General features: G+C 42.6%; 1 protein-coding gene across 1 annotated transcript in view; it reads right to left on the bottom strand.

Annotated features, from left to right (window-relative positions):
- Window positions 1-2,629: 2,629 nt before the first annotated feature.
- plxdc2b (plexin domain containing 2b) overlaps window positions 2,630-14,302 on the bottom strand; it is a 139,529-nt gene continuing 127,856 nt past the window's right edge. Inside the window, exons 13-14 of the mRNA XM_084048773.1 lie at window positions 9,349-9,518; window positions 2,630-7,180 (exon numbers count right to left, since the gene is read on the bottom strand). Of these exons, the coding sequence (XP_083904899.1) occupies window positions 7,061-7,180; window positions 9,349-9,518 (290 nt within the window). The 3' untranslated portion in view covers window positions 2,630-7,060. The remainder of the gene's footprint in view (window positions 7,181-9,348; window positions 9,519-14,302) is intronic.

Here is a 14,302-nt window from a genome sequence, read left to right on the forward strand (position 1 = left end):
ATCAGAATGGAATGGAGATTACTCACTGATTTACCTTCTATGTTGAGGAGGATATTCCACCAGCTGCGTCCTTGGACAATGTCGGCTGGTTGTAGAATAAAATTGTTCCAATAGATGGTACTTCTCAGTTGTACCTTAATGGACCCTGATCATCAGGTGTATCTAGTAGATTCAGTGATGTATGCTGTGGATCTTCATCTTTTGACCTGTCACCACCTGGCACCTCTCCCTCCAAGGTCAAGTATGATCTCAAACACCTCATCAGCCTGGTGGCACAAGAATAAAGGTGAGGTTACACAAGTTGAAGGGTGGGAGGTTTGAGTCTTGGTCTTGATGAATCTTTGACCCAAATCTCCTCCCTGAGGTAGTAGGAGATTTATTTTCTATAAAAGAAAATAATTTCATTTTAACCAATGTGGTGGAAAAAGTACTCAAATGTTTTACTAAGTAAAAGTATCAATACTGCAAAGTAAAAGTCCGGAATTAAAGATTTACTTGAGTGAAAGTACAAACGTATTGGTATCAAAAGTAGGCAGAAATAGCCTTATTCTGGCCATGTCTTAACAGGTCAATATACAGCAGAAATAGGCAAACATTGGGCAAAAATATATGAACATTCGATGGAAATATGTGAACCTTTGACACTCAGCCTGAAATTTCATTTAGCTTCACTCCATTATTCAGTCTGAAAGCCCTCTCAGTGCAGCATCAGTATAGGCACGGCTTGACCCTGCATGGGTATATAAGGCCTTTTTCCATTACAGCTTATAGACCAGTCCAGTCCAGCATATACCAGACCAGAACCGCACCGCTTCAAAATATCTACCGTTTCCATTACACAAAAGTACCCCTGCTCAAATCCACAGGTATGAGTAGCAGACTCCGGTCATTCACACTCATTTGTAATGTAAATTTTTGCCTAACAATGGAATGTAGGTGAGTGGCCAACTGTCCTGTATACAAATGCAAATCACCTGTGCACGTGGCCCAGCTTGGCCTAGCTCAGACCTACCCAGGACTGGGTCCTTTTTAGGCACCAGTTTAGTAGCACTTACACACCACTCTACCCACTTCATTGTAGTGGAAACCGTTGCTGTGGTGGTTGGTGTGGTGTGGTGTGGGGTGAGGCCATGCATACAGTATGGAAAGCCGCCTTAAGTGTATATATTTTAGTGTGTGTGTGTGTGTGTGTGTGTGTGTGTGTGTGTGTGTGTGTGTGTGTGTGTGTGTGTGTGTGTGTGTGTGTGTGTGTGTGTGTGTGTGTGTGTGTGTGTGAGCTTGTCCATCCTCCTCTGTGTGGATCTCGATGGATCTCATGGATCTTATCATTTGCCAGAACCTTTGGATTTTAAACCCCTGATTTATCATTTGAGACAATCGGGAATGTAATAGTTAACTCACCTTTCACAATTTAGATGGAAAGTGAAAAATGCTCTTTGAGAGCTTTGAACCAAGAACCTTTAGATTACAAACCCCTGATTCATCTATTCAGCCACATTGACATAGGAGATGCAATTGGAAATGTAACACTTAAATCACCTTTCACAATTCAGATGGAAAGTGAAAAATGTTCTTTGGGAGTTTTGAACCCAGAATATTCAGATTATGAACCCCTGATTTATCATTTGAGCCATGGTTTGTACTCCTGACTCATGTGCCATGCTAGCATGCAACATGCAACTGAGAATGTAATGATTAACTGAGAATGTAATACTTCACCCATCTTTGAGAATTTAGACGGAGTGTGAATTTTTTACTTCTGGAGTTTTGGCCCTTAAACTTTCTGTTTATAAACCACTGATTTAACGTTTGAGCCACACTGGCATTGAAGATGCAACCCGAGAATGTAATATTTAACCCACCTTTTAGAATTTAGATAGAGTGACGATAATGTTCTTCATTTGTTTGATCCCTGAACCTTTTATTTATAAAACCCTGAATAATATCTCGAGCCACACTACATGGAAAACTCACATAAGAATGCAATACTTAACCAACCTCTTCGATTTTAGATTGAGAGTGAAAAAGGATATTAGAGTTTCAAACTCTAAACCTTCAGCTTATAAATCCCTGGTATATCTCCTGAGCCACACTGATATGGAAGATGCAAGTCTATTTAATGACTGTAAGATATGACAATAACAGATTTGTATTTTGATGACATTAAACATCCCTCTGTTTGCTCTCAATGAAAGAGTAAATCTGGGTGCAGAGAAAAATGTTCCAACAGATGTTTTTTAACAATAACTGTTGTGTTTTCTTGTTGTGTTCCCTGTTCAGCCACAGAGAAGAACGCCGCTCTGGTTTTGGGCTCCATGATTGGTCAAGTTTGGGCTCCATGATTGGTCAAGTTCAAGGACTTTCATGGTCTTTTGTAGGAATACGTGAAGCCTGGCTTTACCATCCTGGCTTGACACAGCCTGGCTTGACAAGGTCTAGCTCGGCAAAGTCGCTCCTTTTCAGCCTGGCTTGGCATTCATGGAACGGAATAAACCAGGCTGTACGGAGCAGACTTTGTCAAACCTGGATTCTCCTTTCGTGTAATAGGCCCTAGGTAAACTCTCCTAGCACATTGACAAGCAAGAAGCACCACAACAAGTGTACTATAGGGAAATAATCGTACAGGGCATTGTTTAAACAACATTCTTTATTATTTCAAATGTAATCAAAATGACAGTAGTTACATAAAGTACAGACAGCTATGGTACTGTGTGATTCTCATCGTGTCCTAAGGAGTGTCGTGATAAAGGTCAGAGCAAAACTAGGTCACAGTTAAAAGAAAGTCAAATTCTTCTCACCTCATATTAAACTCTGGTAATCAACGCAGAGTGAAACCATGTACCTGTAGGATCAATCCGTTTATTTCGATGTGTACATCAGAGAAAATGGCACAGCACACCACAGTAACCTATCTCAACGACAGCAAAACATTGCTTTTCTTCATCTAGAAAGAAAAATGTTGAGAGTAAAGCGATCAATCAAGTCCAGTGAAGCAATTCGTTACTGCACTTTTCGTTACAAGCCTCTGGATTGTGATATTTCTTTCACGCTCAAACTGTCTAGGCTTTGCAGATGGTCCTATGTTATCACCAACGAATCCAACAGTCCCCCCGCCCCCCCGCCTGCTTTTGACAGTTAAAAAAAGAAAGAAAACATTTGCAGCTTCAAGTGGCAGTGTACACCCAGCAGTTGGTCTATGTACTTGCAAAGAACAGTTTGTCATGGAAAATCATGTAAAAAAAAAAGTAAAACATTATAATCTATTGGCATATGCATTGCTCTCATGCAGAGGATCTGGAAGTCTAGCTTAAGAGTCCGGTGATTGAACCTTGAAATGGGACATTGACACGGCAGCGATTTTACTCTTATGTCTCCCGAGTACGGTGTAAGAGCAAATTGGCAGCCATGTGAATATGGTCAATCCGGGTGGTGCTGGGTGTACCTTTCAAAATAGCAGATGAGTCAGTAATCCTCCACAGTTGAACAATATCTTTCTGGGTTGACTGTTTAGTGACAGTGCAACTGGAGGATGCAGTGTTATTGTCTGCCATTATGGTCAAAGATATGGAAACTGCTACATTCTGGATTGTGGTACAGTAGAGCTTTGACAGCATCCAAAATGGGCGCACATACACTGTATACAGGGGGTGCTCAGTCTGCGAAGGTCGAGGTAAATACAGTAGTTTAAGATACAGATAACTCAGATGTTGAGATTAGTCTTTGGTCTCAATACAAGGGCAAACAAAAGGGTTAATGGTGAATCCAGATGAGTGTGATTGTTATGTGTTTGTTATGTACTATTAGATGTAAAACTGCATTGGTTTAATATTGCACTTTTGACTTTATTTTTCAGGAGAATTCTAGGACACCACAAATGTTTCTTAAATCGGTCTGTTGTCACTGGTGTCAAACACTTATTTTGTTTGCATGGAAATATTTACCAACAGAAATTTGATTTTGACTTAATCAGTTCAAAAGCCATTAGCAACAGCAATGACTGCAAACACATTCACATTAGAGTAAGAAAAGTAGAGGGAAAAAAAGGCCACTCATAAAAAATAAAAATACATTTCCAATATCATCATACAGGTCAGTATGCTTTGTTTGTCATCAGTTAACTGAATATGCAAATGTTTTGGCAAGGGTCCTTTATATACATTATTAAAACTGTTAAAACGGCATTGGATGGGCCAATCACCACCATACTGGCTGGCTGCAGGTCATATTGAAATAAGAAACCACACTGTTGTTTATCCAAAAGGAAAGTCAAGGAAATCTCCAACCAGGCGGAAGTGTATACTGTGGCCTACACAAGATGTGTCTAATAAGTGAAAATTAAGTACACAGAGCCAGCTCAAACATCATACCCCGCAAGCAGGTAGGATTCCAATCACTAAAGTAAACACACGTAAACACACACACACACACACACACACACACACACACACACACACACACACACACACACACACACACACACACACACACACACACACACACACACACACACACACACACACTCTCTCTCACATACACAGATACGCACACACGCACGTGTATGTACACGCATGCGTACACATGCACATCATGCACATACACAAAAAAAACAACTGAAAATCAGTAACTCATATTAGTGCACACATTCAACCAAGCATACACACTCACAAGCGCCTGTCTTGTCATTTTGCATTAGTACCACATGTTGAAATAAAAATAAAAAAGAAAGAAAAAACTGCATGGGAAAACATTAACTTGTGCAAACTCTAGTCAAGGGCAAAATGGCACGGCAACGTAAAAAAAAAAGGAGAGAAAAAAGGACAATGGCATCAATAGCACAAGCAACCAGTCAAATGACCAATCGAACAAATAGAAGATTAGAAGAATGTAGAATGTGCCTGTCACCCATCCAAAGAATAGCAATATATTCCTATAAAAAAAAACACATATTCTGATTCATTGTCAGATGGAAGAAAAAAAACATCAAGGAAACCAACCTAATGTCATCATGAACTTCATGAATAAACATTGATGTTGCCTGTCCTGCGGGACAGTGGCAGGAGTTTAGGGATGGGACGATATTAAAATTACATGTCACGATTATTGTGACAAAAATATTTGCGATTAACAATATTATCACGCTTAAAACTCCTAAAATGCCACTTTTGTTTACCACTTGGAACCCCCAGCATCCCTATTCTGAGGGGAACGTTCACCAAAAATAGCCGATCTACAAGCTCACAACGCGTTGCAATGCGTTGTGAGCAAGGGGCAAGGCTGAGATATTTACGATGAGGCCGACAAAATGGCCAGAGTGGCGCTGTTTTACCCTGCGCCGACCTGTGAGTTCAGAAAGAATTTATTTTAGCGCAAGTGAATGGGTTTTTTGACAAACTTTAGACTAGATTTTCTTACTGTAATAAAAATTGTCATAAATTCTATATGCTTCCAGTCGCTAGTTTAAAGTCTCCTTTCAATCATCAGGATATGCGTTTTGCTAAATTATGGTTCTATTTATTATAAAATTGACGATAAAGTAGGCTATTCTCTAGGAGGGGCGGGATGATTTGATTGACACGCTACACAACCAATAGCATTCATTCCCCGCCCCCCGCTCTTGATTGACAAGTTACCCAACCAATAATGGTCTGAACTCATTCTGACGCGTATTGAAAGATGGCGGACCTTCAGTCTTGCAGCAAAGGCTTCATTTTCGGTCTGTAGAAAGCAGCGGAGGGGGTTTGTCCATCTCATTTATACAGTCTATGGTTGTGAGCCATTAGATTGCCTATTTAGGCAAATTGATTTGTATAGAGTCAAATAAGAGCGTACCAAATGTGCTCTTTACAGGTCAGCTTCATCAAGTTTGATCAATAGAGGGTTTAAGTGGTACTGAATTTTCAGCTCAACAAAAGCTAATTCATCCTAGTGTATGACGGAGGACAATTTCACGATAAATGAAAATCTTCGCGATGCGATTATTGTGAGCGTTTCTTTATCACGATAAAAGACAATAGCGATTATCGTCCCATCCCTACAGGAGTTCATATCACACAAGGCCCTGGTGCGGAGTCAGAAAGCCCTACCACCACTCTTAAGGGTGATTGATTCATATACTTACAGTAAGCTGCTCGCCAGTCTGAAAATAGCCAATGTAGAAGCTCAGAACACGTCATGAAACGCTGTGAGATTGTAGATGTGCAATTTTCGGTGCGAGACACAGCACTCAACCGAGTACAAATCTGGCATAAATGATACAGATAGCACCCCCCCACCCCCCCACCCAAAAAAAAAGGCAAACCATGAGCAAAAACCTGATGGATATATATAAAGGCCTATATAACCCCACCAACGATGAAGGTGAAATCTCTGTTCACATACTTTGTTATTATTTCTGAAAATATATATTGTATAATTCATCCTGCTGTCACCTCAAGTACACCAGTATAAGTCTAGGCAGTCGGTCACGCGTGTACAACCACTCCATATAGCAACATGGGGGGGGGGGGGGGGGGGTAGTCTTACATACTCTTTTAATAACTGGGTTTGGTGACCCCGATGCTATTTTCTTCCTCTGTCCCATGACGAGTCAGTCACTCGCCAACAGGAAGCTCTCTTAGAAGAACCTGGGCAATGATCTGACCAGGGTGATCCCGTTTCTTGCTTTTTTCTTCCTTCTTTTGGGTGTTCCTATGGCACAGCAGCTCCTCCGGCATCGACCTCCCCGTCCCGTTCCCTCGGCTCTCCCGGATCGGATCGTGTCAGAACGTCTCAGGCCGTCCTGGTACAGTCTCAAGTCTACAAGTCACTGAAGGACCAACCAGAGGTCAACTCTGACAACATCCACATCTCATTAGTCTCTCTCTCTCTCTCTCTCTCTCTGTACAGTGAGTTTTCCCCCACTGGTTAAGCGGCAGCGGGCAGGTCCTGGGAGGTCAGTTTTCTGGTGAGAGGAGGAGGAAGAGGAGGAGGTGATGTCGGAGGAGGAGGAGGCGGGTGGCTATGGCGCGGGGTTGCGGGCGGGCGGGTGTCGGGGAGGGGGACGTTGCGGCCCCCTCCTCTCTCAGCACTGCTCGGACTCGATGAATCCCTCTTTCTCCTGACCCACCGGCTCCACCTCCGCGTAGGCCGGGTGACCCGACCCCCGGCGGAACTTCATGGCCGGCCACCTGCTGGGACGCCTCTGGAACAGAGGGAGAGCAGAGGACATGGTCGTGAGGTTAACACATTAACCGCCAAGAACGTAGTCCTACGGTCCATTAAATCCAACTGTTAAGCGCCGAGACCGTAGCCCTACGGTCCGGGTGCTTTTTCCTTTTTTTCGATTTTTTTTCCCCCCCCAATTTTCAACACGGACCATTTTCAGTGTAACACCACCGGAACGGAACTATTTGCGATCCGGTTTTGCCGTTCCCGTCGGCCTCCATTCTAAAGCGCACACTAAAACTCCATTTTCTCCCTTGTAGTTTTTTCTCCTCGGTCATCACTGTTTAACATAAACCGTTCTAACTACAACATGGATGCCCCGTTTGACACGTGGTCTGCACTGGTAGACACAGGGACATGTGCACGATGTTTACAAACAGTGCATCGCGCAATCTTAAGGATTTTAACGGGGTCTATGTGAAAAAAACAAAAAGCAACAATAAAACCTTGGCACTGGTGAGTACACCAGTGCCAAGGCTAAAGGACACGGCCAAAGGTCAATGTCATGATGGTCATCTTTGCCTTTGAGCATATTAGCAGTATTGGAGGCACTGCATGGAAGATTACCTATGAGATGAGGTGCTTCATTGTGTTTGTCTGTGCGCGTGCGTGCGTGTGTTTATACACACACACACACACACACACACACACACACACACACACACACACACACACACACACATGACACACACACACACACACACACACACACACACACACACACACACACACACACACACACACACACACACACACACACACACACACACACACACGACACACACACACACACACACTTGTTTTACATCAAAGGACATCACTTTGAGGACATCAAAGTTTTAGGACGGTAATTCTTGTGATTTTTAAAGTCTGAGCTTAATTGCGTGCTGGTGTCACACACCCAAAAAAGCTGATTTACGAGCTCACAGAGCTTATAGATCAGCTATTTTGGGTGCACCACAGCAGCACACAACTCCGTATAAATCAAGCCTAATTTTGCATCCCACCTAACCCACCTTAAAGAGCCGGAGAGACTGCTACTGAACAAACACTCCACAGCAATGATTACTATCAGAATATAGTGATTTAACCTTTTAACACAAATATCACTTACCCTGCCTTTAAGATTACATTATTAGATTAATGCCCTGGCAGGCAAAATGTGCCTCTGGGTGATACTGAGCTTTCAATGCTGATAATGAAGCCAATCTTAAAGATTTTCAGCTGTTTGAACATCAATCAGCCTGTTACACTCTCTCAATCAAACAAAACCTATTCACCTTCAAGCTGTTCAACGAAGCCTATACGTGCATTGTGTTATATTATATCGCTCCTCTGTGAAACTTAGCTTGCATATTTCATGAGTCAGGACTATCCGGGGTGAAATAAAGTGATGTCTGTCCAGAAAGTATTCCTTCTGCGTATTTTGTTTTCATTTGGTCTGCCAGACACTGGGTCTGTCATCTGTCATCCAGTGAAGTCTGTTTTCTTATTCAGTGTTGAATTATGTGCATCTGCTTTGTAGCACAAATTGACCTTGCATTGTTCCAAGTGGCTTAAAAAACGGGCTTCCACAGTAAAACTACAGTGATACACCTATAGGCCTGTCACAATTATTACATAATCGCCAAATCGCAATTATTTGAGATAATGGCAATCATTTAGCATAATCGTCATAATTGTTTCCATGTTGAAAAATGTACATACATTTTCCAAAAATAGCAGAAATAGCTGATCTACAAGCTTACAACCTGTCATGAACTATATTTTATCTATTTCTTTTACAGAATTTCTTTGTATATTTAAGTTATTTGTCACATCTGAGCTGTGCATTTTTTGTTTACGAAGCCTAAAAGGCAAAACAGAAATACCATTTTTATTATTTATTACATATGTTCCAATGTTCAATGCCAAAAATTATATCATTAATCGCAATTATTTGTATGACAATTAACCACTTAAACCCTAGCATCGGTATTGTGGGGAAAGCTTTCGCTGAAAATAGCCGGTCGACAAGCTCACAACGCGGCGCAGCGCGTCGCGTTGTGAGCTTGTCGATCGGCTATTTTCAGCAATAATAATAATAATAGAAAACATAAAATACACTAGCATTGAGCCCTACATATTCCCCCCTCCCCCACTCACCTCGATGAGGAAGAGGCTGGCTGCGGAGGTGGGGTGGTGGTAGATGTAGACGGTGATCAGAACGCCAGCGACCATGATGAGCATCACCAGCAGGATGCCCAGGATCAGGCCCGTGTGCAGAGGGTGTGCCGAGCCCGTGGTCCTCTCCGCAGCGCTGTCCGCTGGCATGGCTGGAAGGACAGAGAGAGAGACAAGAGGCCTGGTGTCGTAAAAACTTTGCGAGAGGCAGCCGCGCAAACACACAGGAACACACACGTGTGTGTGTGTGTGCACACCAGTGATGGAAAGTAATGACTAAGTACATTTTCTCAAGTACTGTACTTAAAGTACAATGCTGAGGTACTTTTACTTTACCGGAGTATTTCCAATTTTCTTTACTTTTACTTCTACTCCACTACATCTCTCAGAGGCAAATATTGTACTTCTACTCCACTACAATTGTTTGAACACTTTAGTTACTAGTTACTTTGTATTACAAAACATACATTAACCACCTCAGCCCTAAGCACACAACGCGTCGCATTGTGAGCTTGTAGATCTGCCATTTTCAAAAGATTACATTTTGATACATTTTAAAAACTTGAAATGGGACATTTCTGAATAATGACTACTTTTACTTTTAGTACTTCAAGTATATTTTGAATACCAGACTTTTACTTATAACTGAGTATCTTTACATTGTGATATTGATACTTTTACAGTACCTAAGTAAAACATGTGAGTACTTCTTCCATCACTGGTGCACACACAGGGGCATGCGATAACAATACAATCATTCTTCCACATTCTTTATTGCAATTCCTCTAACGGCCATTAGAGGACACTCATTGGTCATCAAGTCTTTTTTACTCCACTCAAAGCTATACCATAAACAAATCCGATGATACTGGACATCAGAATCGATTGTCATCTCACTGGAAGCAGACAGGGGCATTGTTTGGTTCTACTGTAGAACCAAACAATGCCCCATGTTCAATGTAAGCAACCATGATTGAAACTAGTCAAGCTTGGGTCCATTTTGAGTAGAAACAAAGCAGCATTATAGGACAAGCAGTGGGGACATCATTGCTGCAGGAGAAAGAACATTTCAGGAGTCAGGTTTTGAGCTGGCTCTTTAGCAGAAGGGAGGTGTCTTCTAACATTCAATTGTAACTATAGTATGTAGGTTGTTTAGCAATGCATGGGAAGTCCTCACTCCCCTCCAGCAAAAAGATAATCCCAAATCAAGGTTAGCAGTGAATGGTCTTGACAGGAGAAGGAGGAAACGGATATATGAGTGCTGCTGATACAGCCTGCTATCAGAGCCCACAGCTTCGGTCACTGAGGTCCAGACCGATAAGGCCGTGTAATGACTGCATAATACTGGCTGCCCTACAGAGAGCCTTGGAAAGGATCCGTTATCATTAGAGCACCTTGTTGCTTTGGGGTCATAGAAATGTTATGTGATCTGAGCAGGCTTATTCAGTATTTGTTTACAGGATTCCACAGGGTATTGAGCAGTCTTCTTCCCATACACACCAACACAACTTTCTTGCAATAGCAACACAATTTCCCCCAGCAAAACGTGGAAGAAAAACATTGTATAAAACCCTTTATTCTAAACAAGTAAATACACAATGATGGTCACAAGAGCGGCACTGATCACTAGCACCGTACAGAGGGAGCTGATGAAGAGAAAACAAACAGCAAGGATTCTGGCCTCTCATAGCCGCTCTCCCACAGATTTACAACGCATTGAACAGCAGCTGCTGATCTGTTTATTGTGTTGCAGATTTCTTTATTATCCTCATATGCCCCACCCCCAATGGACACTCCCACAACCCAAGCTCTTGCTCTGGGCTCCTAACCCTAACCCAAGCTTTAATTAGTAGCTGCCACAGTGCACCCACCACCAGTCAACCAGCCTCTCTCCCCTGTCTCTCTGCTGTATTGATTTCCGGCATACACAATAACAAGGGTGGTTCAGAGTGCTAATCAAACCCGTCCACTGTGTGTGTGTGCAATCATTGTTGATGTCTGGTCTCTACATCATATTAGCCATTATCTGATTTCAGAAACTGTACTGTACAGTAGATTCAGAAACAGTACACCTCATTGATGAATTCAATTGTTGTGCTTCCATTGTATAAAATAAATTACAATGTGTTTGAAGTGGAACTCCCCATTAGAATGAGAGCATTTGAGGGTGAATCTTGTTCATAATCATTGCCAACCACGTTATTAAAGCAAAAGTGCATTCAAGGCCATATATCATATTATGACATGCCCAGGCTCTATTTGCCCTGGGTGAGGTGGTGATAAATAGAATAGAACTCACCAAGTTAAAGTTAGGGTAAGTGATCTACTTTGGTTAAAATAAGTGTTAATTAGCTCTATATTCTGATAGTACTCATTGCTATAGAGTGTTTGTTCAGTAAAATTAGTCTCTCCAGCTCTTTACAAAACAGAAAATGCATTTTTAGTACTCTCTCCTGATCGGCTTAAATTTTGTCACCTACCTGAAAATGTACGTACATTTAAGAGCTGGAGAGGAGAGACCCCTGTGACCGAACAAACGCTCTGTAGCAATGATTACTATCAGAATATTGTACTTTAACCTTAACACAAAAAAAAAAAATACCAAAAAAGTTTTTGGGGGGGTTATCTATATTTAAATTACAGCTGTACTCTGTATTCCATAATATAGCTGAACAGCCTTTTCCACAGTACACAAAGTAGTCAGTAAGTGATATTAGTGTAAGGCTTTTATAATGAACTCTTAGTGCAACCCTCATTCTGAAACCCTACTGTTCAGAGAACAGTTGGAAATTATTTTGACATTTTCCCAGGTTATTCTAATATCAACAAATGAACATCGCACCGACCGAGAGTGCTTCATTTTTCCTGCTCGCCGTTTGAAAGGCAATTTGTCTCTGACTCTCCAAGGGAGGGTTTTGGGGTCCAAGACCCTACGTCTTGGTCAGCTGGAAGCCCAAAACGAAATGGCAGGCTGTTAGTCTGAGGTGCTAGCAGGTCAGCAGCAGGGGCAACGCTGTTGAGCTGGAGAGATGGAGAGCCAAGGACAAATCAACAGCGTATAGAAGCCAGAGGCTAGCAGACACAGTTCTGCTCAGACCCCCTGACTGACAGTTTCGTCTGGAGTCATCTGCAGAGAGTTTGGGGGGGGGGGGGGGGGGGGGGCAGTGTAGCTGGAGGGAGATTTAGCAAGGGGATGGTGAATGGTACATTTAAGCCATTTGGGCAGTGGAGACGGGTGTGGATGCATCCAAATAGTATTCACATTGGGTCATGAGCTTTTGAAACATGCCAGCAGCCTGCCTCAAGTCACGTGGTCTAAAGTATTGAAAACATTCTCACTGCATGAGTTCTGGATTGTGGGTGGGTTCTTCGATCCTTATAGCACGATAATGTCAAAGTATAAGGGCAACACAGTAGCCAAGTGGTTAGGGTGCTTAGTGTACCACTTGGGCGCTAAAATACTCGGATCAGTGAGTCTTCGGTTCGATGCCTGGCTGGTTGGACCATTTGCTGTATGTCATTCACGTACTCTCTCCACTATCACTATCAAATAAAGACTTGTCATAAATACAGATGCCCCGAAATAACTTTAAAGAATAATAATGTCAAAGTAGGGACACAATAGAATACAATTTCAACAGGAAATAGCCTCCGATGCTGTCCATTAGCTTTCATAAATAATACCCGAGAGATTAAGCCAAGGCTAATGGAACAGGAGTCCCGTCAGACATTAAATATGTGGACCGATTCATAATTCAGTCTCCTCTCTGTAATTGCCTAAGCATTATCGTTTCTCTGTCGGGTGGAAACCTCATGTGTCCAAAACTTACTTACTTACTTTTCAGGATTCAAATTCAAAAATAACAAAAGTAGCAGATCTGCGAGCTCGAAAAGCGTCGCTTCGCGCCGCGTTTCGAGCTTGCGGATCTGCTACTTTTTGTGTGACGCTGTAGAATGATTACGTTTTCGTTACGAAAAAACACAAAAAAGTTATAATCTGGAGATAAGAGGTTTCTGCCCGACAGCAACGATATTCTGCCGTAGCTAGAATGTTTCCCAAGGAAATAGAGAACATGATGAGACCAATTGACAGGAGACCAACACAATGTCAAAGGAAGATGTAATGTGGCTGGCAATGTAGTATATCAAGTAAACGTTCCCTTACTGTACCTGCACTCTGAAACCCTTCTCCCCCACAGTGATTGATTATTATAGAGCAGGGAGATGTAAATGGTCTGCGGCATTTCTATAAATGTTCTCTGCATTTCTATAGCACATTCATCCAAAGCACTTTACAATGTGTGTTACATTCACACACCAAGCAGAGGCGACCATGCGAGCCGCCAACCTGCTCACCGGGAGCAGTCAGCGGGTTCAGCGTCTTGCTCAAGGACACGTCGACATGAAGCCAGCGGACTCTCTGTTTTCCTGGTTTTTCGACCAGGTGGGTGTGGTTTTGAGGTTAGGTTTAGGCATAGTTTTAGTGAGGTTAGGGTTAGGCAGTGAACCACGCCCCACCTGGATGAAACACCAAAGAAAGAGGGAGTCCCATGAAGCCAGGATGAGCCATGGGTTCGAACCAGGAACCTTCGGCCATAGCTGAGTGGTTAGTGAGCAAGCCTGGGGATGGCAGAGGCCCTGGTTGTCCCCGGTTCCATTCCAGGTCAGGCCAGCAATGTGTCGATGTGTGTCCCTGAGCAAGACTCTTAACCCCTAATTGCTCCTCGAGCGCCGTAGAATGGTGCTCACTGATCCTAGTAGTTATGGGATGGGTAAACGCAGAGGACAAATTTCACGTACTATGTGTGTCAGTGACACTTAACATCCTGAGCCACTGCCATAAGATACTTAAATCAGCTTCAAGATCAAGTGCCTCAACTGTTGAAGCAGAGGTATCCCCATTTTATAGAAGTACACAGCAGAAGGCAGCAGAAGA

This window comes from Gymnoscopelus microlampas, assembly GCF_963454915.1.
Source record: "Gymnoscopelus microlampas genome assembly, chromosome: 22".
In the NCBI taxonomy this organism is placed as follows: Eukaryota; Metazoa; Chordata; class Actinopteri; order Myctophiformes; family Myctophidae; genus Gymnoscopelus; species Gymnoscopelus microlampas.